The sequence below is a fragment of the Coturnix japonica genome, chromosome 5 (genome assembly GCF_001577835.2).
Source record: "Coturnix japonica isolate 7356 chromosome 5, Coturnix japonica 2.1, whole genome shotgun sequence".
Classification (NCBI taxonomy): Eukaryota; Metazoa; Chordata; class Aves; order Galliformes; family Phasianidae; genus Coturnix; species Coturnix japonica.
The window spans coordinates 25413641-25428044 of record NC_029520.1 but is presented as its reverse complement, the minus strand read 5'-3'; the positions used below and the strand labels follow the sequence as shown (position 1 = coordinate 25428044).

Genomic DNA, 14404 nt, shown 5'->3' with positions numbered 1-14404 from the left:
TTCCCATAAGAGGCACACCCATTTTAATACCATGTATTTACCATTCCTGGAAATGTCTCATTAACTTCTGAAAATCTGTGAGCATGATATTTTTGGGCTACTGTAACACACCTCTTGGCAGTCACAGAAGGCAGTTTGGTTAATGCCTCATAATATCCATTTTTATTCTCAACATGAAGAAAGGCTCTCTATAGAAAATTGATGCAGTTTGCTCTGCTAATTTTCATGCTCATTCCAATTAATTTAACATGACCCAGATTTTCTTCCTCGGGCTCATCCTGACTAATTAGTAAGGCAACACCTAGAACAAGTTCTGTTTAATAACGTTGAGGAACACTAGTTGTGAGTGATTTTGATGCTAATAAAGATATTCACTGATGGGACAGATATTTGATGTCAATTATAGTATGTAATTTAGAAGTCCCAGTGTGCTGGATACAGTATAGGAAGGCTGACAAATCACTATGGGAGGGTTTTTTTTGTTGTTATTTGTTTGGTGTTTTTTTTTAAGACTTCCAAAGCACCTAGCTGTCCTTGGGGATCAATTAGATTATTTTTTTTTTTTTATACAACTAGTAGCATTGTCTACTAATTCCATGGTAATAAATGGGGTGGTACAGCTAAGGAAGAACCATCATGGACTAGGGCCTGGACCCGTGTTATTTGCTGAAACATAAGGTAAAAGCAGTCATGGGTTTCTAAAAGAAGCACTGGCTGAGGAGAAGAGAATGGTGTGCTCATCTGCTTGATTTAACTTCTCCTTCCTTCTCTTTGTTCATATGATTCAATTTGTTAAGAAATAAATGGTGTTGAAAAAGGGGCCTCATTAATTATTTGCAAATGAATTATGGATGTTGGTATTTCTTATTTCATAAAAAATTGCTGTAGATCTGTACTTCATGTGATAATTCTCTCCTCCAAGGGGGAAGTTATCTGCACTAAAACATGGAGGGTGAGTGATTATATAAGTGTGCTCACTGCAGTGGTACACATGGGTCCTGGTCCCTGAGAGACCTGCCTGGCTTTTTGTGTGTCATCCACACTGGCAGCACTACAGAGTAGGCAGCAAGTGAAGAGGAGGATCCAAAGAGCATTTGTGTCATTGAGGTAGGAATGGAAAAGGCCAAATGCCATTTTTTAACATAGTCTCTCTGAACAAATTCCCATTTATGACACAGGAATTGGATATGAATATGCACAGGATGACAATGCTATTAATACTTTGGGATTTTGATCAGCTGCGGATACAAAAACCTGTGTGGCTTCTTCACTGAAGCTGCAGCACTAAGATCTGCTTTTGCTCCTAGTAACATATATGAAAATAGTGCTCTTCAGCTGAAAAAGAAAACAAGTGTCCTTGTATATCTATTTTGATCACATGTACTTCTGTCCAAGAAACTGCATTCTACTTGAGTGCTTAAGGATGGAAAGGAAGCACAAGAATGAACAAGAATTAGTAAAAACAATGTCCAAACTCAAATTTGAGCAAATGTTTAAATGAAAAATGTATAGCATTATATAGACTTATATAGACTTATTATATAGACTTAGATAAGATCCACCACCAATTACTATCAGAAGGAATTTTGTGTATTACTTTTAAAGCAGTTTTCATTGAAAGCTGTGTTCCATACTCATTAAACACTTCTGGAAATCCTTATTCCTAAAAGTTTGCTGAAAGACATATCTTTGTTAACTAAAAATATAATTTTATGTGTTAGACAATGCTCCAGCACTATTAGCATCTCAGTCCTCTGCCTGCTGCATGAATCTCTGTTAAGTTTTAAAAGGCAACATAGTAAAACACAAGTAGAAATAGCAAAGGGAGGTTAATGTCTTTGAAGCAAATCTTAACTGCCAGAATCCTATTTACCTTTTTTTTAAGCTTTCTCATTGGCATCATTTCAGATATGTTTTAAAAGGAAGGAGAGAGTCTATGTGAATATAATGCATTTAAACACCATGGTTTTCATCTTGATACCACAAACCAACTGAGAAACTGTTATTGTGAACAGCCTTGCTGTAAAGAGTCAGAGATGGCCATATCTACAGCAATCCCTAACCAGTTTCAGAACATGACAATTCCAAGTCCTTCAGTCAGCAGTGAATACCTCACTCAAATGGTGCAAAGTCAGCCAGTTCTTAATTTTTTTTATCTCCTCAAGAGTGCATTCAGTGACTTTAACACTGAGAAGAATGACTCCCCTGCCTAGCGTGATGAAGACCTGGAAATGTGCTGCATCAGCACATTTAGCCTGGACTGCTGCTTGATTGGTGGGACTTAGATTTGATCTTATGGTGTATGTGTCAGTTCTCTAATGGGCTGGGTGAATGGCCTGTCCAGGGGGAAACTCAGCTGAACCCATCTGAACCTGAGCCTGGAATAGAAGTCTCATAATTCTCCAGGATTTTCTTTTTGTTCGGAATCTATTCATGCAGCCAGTTCCAACTCTTTTGGTGGGATATGAGGTTCTCTAGAGCTCAGCATGTTGGGTTCGTCCCAGGAGGAACTCAGGGGGAAAAGGCAGGCTAGGAATATTTTGTAGGCACTATGTATTTGTCTTTGGAAATGCTTTCTTCTGTGGTGAAGAACATGAAATGAAGATACTAATGAATGGAAAAACAAAGCTTCAGGTGTTTGAGGAGAGGGGTGTCTGTGCTTTTCAGTTTTGTGCTGTGAACTTCTAGGTAAATAATGCTAAAACAAGTAATCTGCTTTTAAATTTTGCTATTTTTCTGCTCTCCTATTTTGCAAATCCATTTCCTGGAAAACACTGTCAAAAGCTTTGCTCTGTGTTTCTACAAAATTTTGCTCTGTCAGCTTTTTTTACTCACTTAAAGAAGGTTTAAACCATCCTACGAGATAGGCTACATGCAGAGAACAGAGGAGGCCATGGCCTTCCCTTCTTGTTTTTTTGGTTTTTTTTTTTTATTTAATTGTATCATCACAAAGCAATCCCATAAAACTCTAAGATAACTCTGATATTATAAGGATAATTTGCAGGACAAGAACCCTGGAAAGATGTTCACTGAAAGTAAACGTGGGCAGAAACATGCACTCAGTTGTCAGCTGGGACATTACTCACCAACTGCAGCAAGCATTGGATCAAGCCCTTCATTGGGCTTGTACAAAATATTATACTACTTATAAACAATATGTTTCCAAATACCTAACAAACACCCTATATTTTAAGTATGGGATTTAACTTAAACCTACAAAAGCAGACTGTCACTGTTCCAACGTAACCCTTCACATTCTGGCATTTTCCAGACTGCCAGCCAAATGAACACTTTAGGAGGAGGTGCATATATATGTCCACAGCACCCAGCGAGTTAATCCACCCTACTGTGCATAGGTGTTGGAGCTCATATGGTATGTAAGATTCACCAAGTTTGGAGTTGTTTCGTATTGTTACTATTGAATGGACTATGCATTCACAGCAAGCATCTTTTTTGATGCTGCTCAGGTGTTTGTGAATGCATATCAAGATAGTGCTCATTATTTGTGTTTAATGTAATATACACATTTGTGTACATCGTCACCTAGAAAAGCTTTTATGATTAATTTTGATGCTTTTCTATCCAAACTTTATTTATTTATTTATTTATTTATTTATTTTTAAATAATTGACCATGGGTTTCTTTTTTTGTTTTGTTTGTTTGTTTGTTTTTCTTTCTTTTCTCCTATAAACCTTCCCATAGACTAATGTGCATTTGAACAAATGTCCTTATTAATAACTGAAGCTTTTAAGTTAGTATCTCCCAGGAGTAAATGTCTGTTACATTTCTAGTTGCAACTTGTTTTGGAAGCAAAGAATTGCTGTGAATGTGTCATGGTTCAGGATGCCACCAACTAAATAACCCTGGAAAGGGAAGTTTTAAATGTGTACAGTACACACACCCTGGCTGTGCTAGTGGGCACCAGTTTAAGGGATGTTTCCCATACAAGCTGCGGTGTCCAACTGCAGGTCCTCTTAAGGGAACCGTACAACATCCAAATACCTCACAGTTTGTGTAATGGCTGTTTGGAAAACTGAAATGCTCTAAGCTCTACTTACAAAATAAAAGGGCATTTTTATTCCTAAAGAAACCACACTATTTTTTAAAAAGAAGAACAGTACAGGATGTTAGCAATCATCTACTTTAAAATTTTCCATGTTCTGTTACTGTTAAATATAAACAACTGCAAAATGTTGAAGGTTAGATACTGATAAGATAATATTGAACTTAATTAGTTAACTTCAAGTGCAGGTAGAATTTTAATTGAGCTTAGTTATTTGGCCCATATTTGAAATTATTCTAATGACAAAAATAACAGGATAACAACAGGGGAAGGAATGATACTTAAAATCAAGTGTAGCTGTTTAGTATTTACCAACATTGGTACAGTAGATTGAAGAAACTATAGAAAATATCCCTCCTGCTCCAGAAGGGATAGAGATGAAAAACTAAAAAAAGAAATGGTCTCTTAAAGATGTGCTTTAGGCAGAAAAAAATAAGGTTTTTTGTCTCTTGATTTCTTTAATGACTTGTTATTGTTGTCTCAGCTGTAACCAGAGTCTGCAGCTGGTATTCTTAACAGAATTACTACAAGAATGCTAAAAATATTTCTCTAAATATATGTAGGAAAGAGATTGGGAAAGAACAGCATTTAGACTGCAGTACAAGGGCATTTTCTCTCACAGTGTTTAGTATTATGAAAAATTTAAACAGAAAAACAGCTATTTACATTCACATTGCAAAGTAATTACCAGAGCAAGCAAAATACTTAAGCCTAATTTAATAATGGTTTCCTTCAGCCCAGGTGCCAAAATCTGTGTGTAAATTTCACAACTTGTGCTGGGAGGTGAGGGATAAATGAAGTTAAAGCTGTGTAGAAACAAGTGCATTGAATACTTTCCCTTTTGTGAGTTTTGCTTTTAAACTGAAGAGCATCATAAATCAGCATAAACCACAACTTTTAATGAGTAGGTTTCTTCTAAAATTGTGCAGTGCTTGCAATTCTGTTTGAACAAGACAAGGATCTGGTCTTGCACTCCTTACTCAGGTAAAACTGCCACTGACATTAATGATAATTTTGCTTGAACAGAACAAAGTGCTTGACAGCAGTTATGCCAGCATGAGGGGTGTGAGATCAAGGATGAACGTGCAAAAAAGTACATCTTCAGATGGATGTACCTTTGGCTTCTCATGCTAGCATTTCCTCCAACTACAAGGATCTTAATTGTAATATTTGCTGGTGCAGAGCTTAACATTTACCACTCTGGGAAAGACTTTCTGGACATCAGTAACCTGATCAGTACGGTCTCCTTTTGGTCTCTGCCTCTTTCTGGTTCTTTGTATTGCAGGGCAGATGATAGTATCTGGCACATTCCTTGGATGACTTGAAGATAGCAGCCTTCTGTGTTTGGGGCTGAAAGATTGTGAACTCTGTGTTAGCAGAAATGCCACACAGGGGAGTGAACTGAACATTAAAAAAGCTTTAGCTTTTAGGTACTGCAGTGCAAGCAGAGTTGAATTTGAGAGCTGGGACTTAAGTGGACATTTGTCCCTGCTTTCTTCCTTAATAAAATCTGAGTGTTAACTGTGGATAAGGGCATTTGGGAGATCACTAAAAATGAATCATAGAGTGCCCAGAAGAGCTTTATTATGATATACTATGAAGAACTACAGAATATACCATGTACTTTTTATGTGCTTATCGGATGCATGTATGAGTTACTGTTGCTAAAGTAAATTGTTTTTTCCTTTGCTGCAGAAGTACAATAATTCCCTGAATTAAAATGGCAAAATGAACCTCATCAAAAACTGGATCTGTGTGGTCCTTTCCGACCCCATGTTCCCATTTAATTTTCTTTTACTCCATTAAAGGCTATTGAGCAAAAAACCACAAGCTCCAGCCAGCAACGTTTGGTGTGCTGTGTTGTGCCTGTGTATTTCATTTTGAAAAATCCTAACAAAATAATGAATCTAGAAAAAAAATCTCAGTGCTTAAAACCCGACTGTCCAAACTGAGTAAAGAAAATAAAGAAATTTAAAAGATCCACAGACTGACGTCAGGTGCCAGAACTGAATCCCTGCAGTTAGGCCCAGAGAAGGTCTCCTGGCTCCATTTGTTTGCCCCTGTGGCAGTCAGGCTGGAGGAGCTATTTTGTTCCTGATGTTCCATGTGGATGCTGCCACTGCCCAGTTAACCAGTGTGAAAATAGCGTGGAAAATAAATTATTAAACTATACTGTTATTACTAACTTGCCAGCTCTACAGAAACAAATGCAGCCACATTTACATATGTGTCCATCTGTCTGTTTTTACACTTTATGTCTTCAGCCAGTGGGTGAAATTGTTTTAATCCAAGCTGCAGTCTGATTTTTTTTTGCTTCTGATATTTATGTGTGTGCGTGCATATGTTATTTGTAGATGGACACGCATATTCCCGACAGTAGCTAGTTCTTAATTGTTCTTTTAAGTAACCTAATCTATCTGGCCGTGGCAGTTTTAACTGGCGAAAGCAGCAGAGTTCTCCATGGATAATTTTCGTTAGTTAGCAGATTGTTACCATCTCAATGTTGCTGAAATCCCTAATCTCAGGTCAGCGTGAAGCTGCAGCGGTTACAATCCTGTTGCCTGATGCAGTGTGAATGGAAGTGCTTTCTGTCAGAAACATGTGGTCTCTTCAGTGGAGAGCCTGCGTAAATCCTGTGTAAATAGAGGGAGGCTAACAAAGGATGAGCCCCTGCAGCTCAGAGCATTTGGAGCCATTTGGAGGCTGAATTTGCTAAATGCTGCTTATACCGCCTGAAAAGTTGAAGAGAAAGGAGCATAAAATCCCTTCTTTTTTCTCTTTCTGCTCCTACCCTGGGGGGAGGGTGTTAAGGGCCAGGGAAGCCTGAGGTAAGCCTATGAAGACTGTTTTTTCAGTGCTCTTTTGAGTGTGAAAAAGGTGGCATGGGTCACTGTCCCCTCTTTAATGTCGGAAAACCCACACAGTTAGTAAATGTTGCATGTAAACTAAAGCATTTCATCCCTTCTCCTGCACTCCACGGCAGTGGGCCATGAACTAGTCACTTGAAAATCGCAGAAAAATTTCACTTCAACATGTCCGGACAGTTTAGCACAGCAGGAACGTAAGAGAGATCAGTAATTAGCAGGTTGCTTTGCTGTTCCCCTTGTCTGCCCTGGAACACTTTTTTCACCTGATGTGAAAAAATGTTGAATTACAATGCACAAAACACAAACCCACTGGTTATATAAAAGGGCTTAAAATTTAAACCAACGTTTGTTAGTTTTCTTTGTAAAAAAAGATGGAACAATACATTGGCTTTCAGATATAAGCAGTGAGAATTCTCAATTCACTTCACAAATAAGCATGAGCTTTAGACATCCAACAACTGATGGCTCAAAAAGCCAGCCTTTTCTCTTAGTTCTTGGACAGGAAAGTCAAGAAAGGGGAAATGTAAAACATCACTGTTCTGAAAAAAAAAAAAAAAAAGAAAGAAAAAGGAAAATCTAAAGATTTGAGTCACCAGTTTTACTACACGTACAGATATAAAAAGAATGTATCTGGAATGTCATTGCTACTCTTAAGTAAATAAATGTTTGTAAATGCCTATTTAAAAATGACATAAATTGATGAACACAGAAAGGTGCTTCTCCACCGAAAATGAACAGGATTTTTATCTGTCTTTTGCTTTAAATACATGTTAGATACCAAATACCGTGCTGCTCTTAATGCTTTAGCACATATTTCCAGATGGTAATGGAGGCTTTTTCCTGACTGAGACAGCCATGCTGAAATATGGTTAGATCAAGCAGAACTCTTTTGTAGGTAAGGTCTAATAGTGGCCTGAGTACTTTATGTTTCCTTTCCATTTGAATTTATAGTTGTCATTAACATCTGGATTGTGTGAAATTTGTATAAATACATCTTTATGTTATTAGCCCAAAGGTTTTGTATGGCTTTGTATTCAGGATCTTCCAAAAGAACAGCAGAGAGACGAGCAGCCCTTTATTTCCTCCCAGCTGCTAGAAGGGCTAAAAAAAAAAAAAAAAAAAAAAAAGGAAGAAAAAAAAGACATCTGTAGTAAGAGAAATGGTGGTGCCATCTGTATGAAATCTTCCTGTTACTTTCAGTGCAAGAGTATCCAACATCTCTTACTCTCCAAGATGCTCCCTAAGAACTTCATCTGACAGTGCGCCATCAGATGTGTCTGGTGGGGAGGGATTGTAGGGGGCTCACAACAACACCTGAGGACATCCCATTCCTTGATGGGACAAGCTGTAGTTGAGCATGCAGATCAGACTAGCATGCCTCTGAATTGCCTAAACAGCTTTCAATGGCTCCGCCTCACCTGCAGTCAAGCCATTCAGTAAACAGCTCCACTTTACTGCCAGAGTACTGGCAAGTCTCTGATCTGTTGCTTCTGGGGGTGTGAGCAACTAATTCAACTGTCATGAACAGTGGTCATTCAGATGAGGAGGAAAAAAATACAATACAACCAACAATTCATGCAAAGAGCTATGAACTGCTGAAGCTGTGAGTCTAAAATTTTATGGAATGGAGGTAAGGAGACCTCCTGAAGATTCTTTGATTCTGGAACTGAACTTCTCACTCTGTTACCCCTCCCCACAGCAGAGACTGTCACATCCTCAAAACATATTCAAACAGTTCTCTATTGCTAGATTTTTTTTTTTTATTTTTTTTTTGACAGTGGTAATTAATCATGTTTGTTGGTTTTTTTAAAAAGATTTTTTTTTTCTTGTGATAGTGTTGATCTCAGTAATAAGCTGAACATCTTTGATAATAATGGCTTAGAATACTTATGTCCCCAGATGGACACCTTATATGTATGAATTCTCTATATAAGTTCTCCTATAATTCTCTATACAAGTTCTCTATATGAGGATGTCTGCAAAATCTCCCCTTTGTTTTTCAGTAATACCTACATATTTGAATCCATCAGCATACTAGGCAAAATAATTACAGAGTAGTTTTCAGAGTCCTTTCATGTGGCTTTCATTTTGTTGCACTATTTTTAGTGAAATGGTGAAGTGCCTTTTTTTTGTCCTTGTTAGATATCCCTTCTCTTCTCTCTTTTCCTCCAGCATGACAAACCATAAAGCCATAAGGGAACTCTGATGAAGACACTGAGTCCTGAAGTGTATCTTTCTCGAATTCTCTTTTCTTGCTGCTCCTCTTGTTATGATGGAAACAGAAAATATTTCTAGGAGTTTGAATCAGGGTTGTTAACTGGACTTTTTTTACTTTCTCATCACTAGGGTATCCTTTTCAGATCCCCTTTTTATGCATAAAGAGACAACCTCTCATCTATCTTGTTAGCAAATGATGAAAAGATGATTGAAAAGCTTGATAAGCATCTTCTAAGCAGTTCTAACTTCTTGTCTCCCTGTGTCCTTGCTCTGTGAAGAACACGAACAAGGACCAAGATTGTGTTAATACTGAGGAGAAGTCTTCTGTAGGACTGGACTGTTTTCCAATGTGTTCTTAGCTATGTGAATACTGGGATCAGCAAGTTGTCTGCCCAGGGTAGTCAGTTTGCAGCAAGCTGAATTTGAAATTATAGTGCAATGGAAACCCTCCTGTACTTACACAGTATGTTTAAAATAAATAGTAGTCTGCTTTGCTTTCAAAGCAAAATGATTTATCTTGTGGGAAGTGTCTAGTGTGGAAGCCTAATTTCCTGCTGTGTGAAGAAGCTTTACATCTCTAGCCTCCTCCATCAGCCCTCCTCCCTGGAAGAGAACATTTGTAAGAAACCCCATGTGGATCACTTTGCAACATTTCTTGTATACTTGGATGTCTACCTGTGTGATCTAGTGTAGGAAACCTGCTTTAGCAGGGGAATTGGACTCAATGATCTCCAAAGCTCCCTTCCAACTCCTATGGCAGTGATTCTGTGATACTCACTCAACCTTTCTTAGAGGTTCAGGATCACTGATATGGTCTGAAACAAGCTCAGTAATGTGCCTGAGATTCTCCTGACTTGAATCCTGTGTAGTCATTGAAATTTCCATAAAGAGAGTGCCACTGAAAATTTTTCACTTTTCTAAACTAAAGAACAATCACTTGTACTCTTTGCATAACAATAAATAAACAAATAGAGTGAGAAGGAGAAGGTTACGCTCCATATTTTTGCCATGCTGTGAAAGAAAAGGCCAGTGGACCAGAGTCTATGCCTAATTTCTCCTCTGCAACACTGGGTTAACTATGCTTGTATAATTACTATTTCTGTGTGTATTAGGACCTGCCTCTGCTCTTCTTGCAAGGTACTGTTCAAGATGTGAACAGTTTATAGAAGTGCAGCCACTTCTAATGATGTTTAAAATGATTTAAAATTGGATTCATTCATGCAGCAATTAAAACATGCTGAATCCAATGTGCAGTAGAGTAACCTTCATATCTGCCAATTTTATTCCACTGTTGATAGTTTTTTTCTTCATTTAAAGTAATTCCTATTTTATTTGGATAAGGCAAAATAGGATCAAGCCCTCCATATCTGAGAATTAAATCATTCTATCTTGGAAGCATCTGTGAAGGGCTACTTGTATGATTTCTTGCAACAAGAAACAGCCAGTAATGTCAGCAGTTGTAGTGCTATTAAAGATATGACAATACAGCTTAACAGGATTGGGCCTGTAGTTCACCAGGAGCAACAAATCTTGCTGTGTGTATTCATCTGCTGAGGTAATTTGGAGGTACGATATTTGAATTTCCTTTCATGAGGTTATGGAGCAGATTAAGGAAGCACTGTCTCTTACCATTTTAACTGCTGATTAAGCTAGGAAGGCAATGGAAGCTTTAGATGAACTTTCATCTCCTGGGCTGCTATTAGCCTTTAAAACTAGGATATTAACAACTTCTCCAAAAGGTCTAAACACTGATTTAGCACGTAGGTGACTCCTGCTGAGGATACTCACAAAGCACAGAGTGTGTATGTAAGGAGAAACAGGAATTTGTCTGTTCACAGAGGGAACAAGTGCTTCTGTGGTGAGAAAGGATGGAGCAGAAAGCAAGTTTTATAGCTACATGCATCCTATGCATATACACGTAGCTTTTACATACAGAGACAAAGATATCTTTATCCACACGACTGATAGACAAACAGACTGACTGACTTCAAACTTGCACTTTCAGTGCAGATTTTTCCCCCCCATCTTCGGGTACTGCTTTTCAAAATTGCCTGAGGCTACAGTACAGCACCTCAGATCCCCAAGGCCCATTGCCTGGCTCCTAATAGCCACTCTCCATCTGTGTCACATGAACAGCTGATGAGATAGCTCCAGTGTCTGTATTTTGGAGAGCATATCCACCCAGGTTAAAATGCTGGGGTTGCCAAGGAGCAGTCAGAAGCCATTAGTGTTTGTGAGAATTTGCCTTGCAGCAGTTCCTTGGCATAGTGGAAAGTAAGTGTGTGTGTGCGTGCACGTGTATGTGTGTGCTCGTCTGTGATAGAGAGGTCTGGGGTGGAGTATGGGGGGTGGGAAACGAAAAGGAGCACTTTGTAAATAACTAGCATCATACAAAAATGAGCATTTGGTTACAGTACATAGGACTTCTGTGCTTTCTTTGATTGGTTCGCTGTGATCTGACTCTCCTTTTTCTGTCTTTAATGGAAACAAACAGAAAAGAAAAGAAGCATGAGAAAGAGCGGTGACTTTGGGGTCTTGCTCTGGTGTTTGGGCAGATGGAAAGGAGCTGCTCTGCCTTGGGGCAGGGTGGTTGTAATGAAGTGGCCTGTCAGTCTGTAAATAGTGAGGGTCATCTCTTCCATGTGATGGAGGGTATCACATTGCAGTGAAAATGGAAATGTCAATAAAATTAATCTGCCAGCTCTTTGCTGTGGCTTTTTCAGTCTCCCTGGTCTGAGAGGGTGGGCTTTTCAGAGGGGAGGTGGTGGAAGAAGGGTGATCTGGCACAGGAGGGAAGATGGAGCTGAAATGCAAGTTTTAAAGCAAATGGACTCTGTATAGCTGCAACATATTTCGTTTAGTATCGCTGTAGAGCTAGACAGGGCTGTAGGAATTAGTTCGTGAATCTATAGCATTCCTCAGGAAGCTATGGAGCGTCTAGCTCAGGCTACATTGAGCACAGAGTTTATTGTTTTAGGCTTTCTTGGACAAGGTTCTTACTTAGCATGGGATTTATGGCATTTACTGCTAATGAATGTCTATTCTTAAATTACAAAAACCACCGTCTCAGCACAATTCCCAGATGTCCTTCCAGGACCTCGGCTTCTTAAACACCAGCAGGGAGCATAAACTCTCCACTTCTCTGTTTTCCTCTTTCGTGTGGCTCCGGGCTAATGATGTGTAAGGAAAACACAGCAATCTATAAAGTCTCAGCGCTGTCCCAGTATTCTTCATTTATTTTGCATTTGATTATGCCACAAGTCGGATCTTGTTTCTTTCCTTTTTTTAAAGTTATTAGTTCAAATATTAATGTAGGAATATGGCATATATTGCTGCTCTTGATTGATGCCTTCCCAAAAACAGGAAGACGTGCTCGTATGAATTTTAAGAAAGTAGGGGTCCTGCAATGCCTTGCCAGAAGAGTTTTTCAGATACATAATTTAGATGCCCTCCAGGCAGGCTTTCAAGGCATTTTTGCTGGAGGGCAAGAAAAAATAACTATGACTGTTAAAAGTAAATGATTTTTGCTAATGCACAATTAATGCCAGGGAAAAGCACAGAAGAGAAAGATGTTGATGGAAAGTTCTGATTAAGTGAGAGCTCTACCTTGATGTGCATCTTTATTTTTTTTCTTTCTTTTTTTTTTTTTTTTTTTTTAATGATAATAATCACTGATGCAGAGATGTAGAAGTTTTCATGTCATGCAAATGCTATATGCAGGGCTGTAGTTAGTGTACGTGTTTGTGCGTGTGTGTATGTATGTGCGCTGGGGGTGCTACTTCTGGGGAGGGGCTCATCTGACAGTGTATTATGTGCACTGAACAGTGACACAGTTACTGCCACCTCTGCAGAGGGCCTCAAATATATAGACTACAGAACATTTAACTTGATTACTTATCGTATGTATTCAGAATGGTTGTAGGGATGCATTTACAGTGAATGGGTTTTCTTGTGGCAGGTTTTCCCACACTGAATCCTGTAATTGACAAAGAGCTATTGCACTATGTCAAGTGCATGATTATAATTGAATTAATGATATATGCATGTGTGAGACAAAACTCGTATTTGGAAAGACATGGTTTCTAAGTTTTGCATATTTGTATCAGCGCTCATATATAATGAGAAACGGTATGTGCTGATCTATCAAATCAAAATAGAACTTGTAACAGTATCTTGGTAATTAACAATACTTCCTGGCTTCTACATGTTGTTTATTTTTCTCTTGTACTTCTCTTTGTTATAGGGGATGGTTTAGACAACAGTGTAGCCTCACCTGGTACTGGGGATGACGATGACCCAGATAAGGACAAAAAGCGACAGAAGAAAAGAGGCATTTTCCCCAAAGTAGCAACAAATATCATGAGAGCATGGCTTTTCCAGCATCTCACAGTAAGTGGTGCCCAAAACCAGAACAAATTTCTGTTCATTTACCTAATGAGGTTTATTCATCATTATTAGAAATGAATTGTCTCCATAATTTTGGACCATTATTAAGGCTCAGTTACCATTACTTTTTTCTTTTTCCCCCCCTAGATTTTTTTTTTCCTTGGCTCTTGGAATCATGACAAATCTGAAAGAAACCTATATACATGTATATATATAAATACATGCACATACCTAGAGAGAGAGAGAGAGAGAGAGAGAACGAGACAGTACAAAGTCTTATCAGGGAACAACACCTACATATAAAGTAACCTCTTTTTTTCTTCTTTGAACTATTCAAGGGGGTTTCTTGCTTTAGCATGCATAAAGATATCTTTCTGGATGTTGCCCTCTATTTACATGACCTTCATACATGTTTAGTGGCAGAGAGAAGCCCAGACTCTGTGTTCTGACATATACTGTGGAATGTTAGAGTAGTCAAAGCAGCAGCTTGCAAACTTGTTGTATGTTAATTCTATGAGAAATATAGCAGGCTTATGATTTCTCTAGTTCTTGAGCAGTATAGTAGAGGTAAACAAACACCCTTCTGGCTTCTTCTCAAGTCCATTTTTATTTATTTATTTATTTATTAAATGCTGCCCATACTCACATCTGGGGGAGAGAGATTAAAAATATGAAAAAGCTATACTTTTTCATGGTCTATCTTTATTGTTCTGCTTACAGTTGGGTTTATGTGTTGGTGTTCAGATGATTATTAATGCTTCACTTTGAAATCAAAATACAGTTCCACAGAAAACCTAGTAACACTTTTTGTAGTTTATGTCATGAGGCAAATAACAAAAACTGTTAAGATTATCAATTGATTTCCCTCTTT

General features: G+C 38.3%; 1 protein-coding gene across 4 annotated transcripts in view; it reads left to right on the top strand.

Moving 5' to 3' along the window:
- Window positions 1-13620, top strand: part of LOC107314966 (homeobox protein Meis2) — a 50448-nt gene extending 36828 nt beyond the window's left edge. For 2 of the 4 annotated variants that reach the window (XM_015864868.2, XM_015864869.2), the window contains exons 8-9: window positions 3272-3373; window positions 13391-13620. In XM_015864868.2, the coding sequence (XP_015720354.1) occupies window positions 3272-3373; window positions 13391-13605 (317 nt within the window). In that variant the 3' untranslated portion in view covers window positions 13606-13620. The remainder of the gene's footprint in view (window positions 1-3271; window positions 3374-13390) is intronic. The other 2 variants (XM_015864870.2, XM_015864871.2) reach the window with 1 other exon arrangement.
- Window positions 13621-14404: the final 784 nt, after the last annotated feature.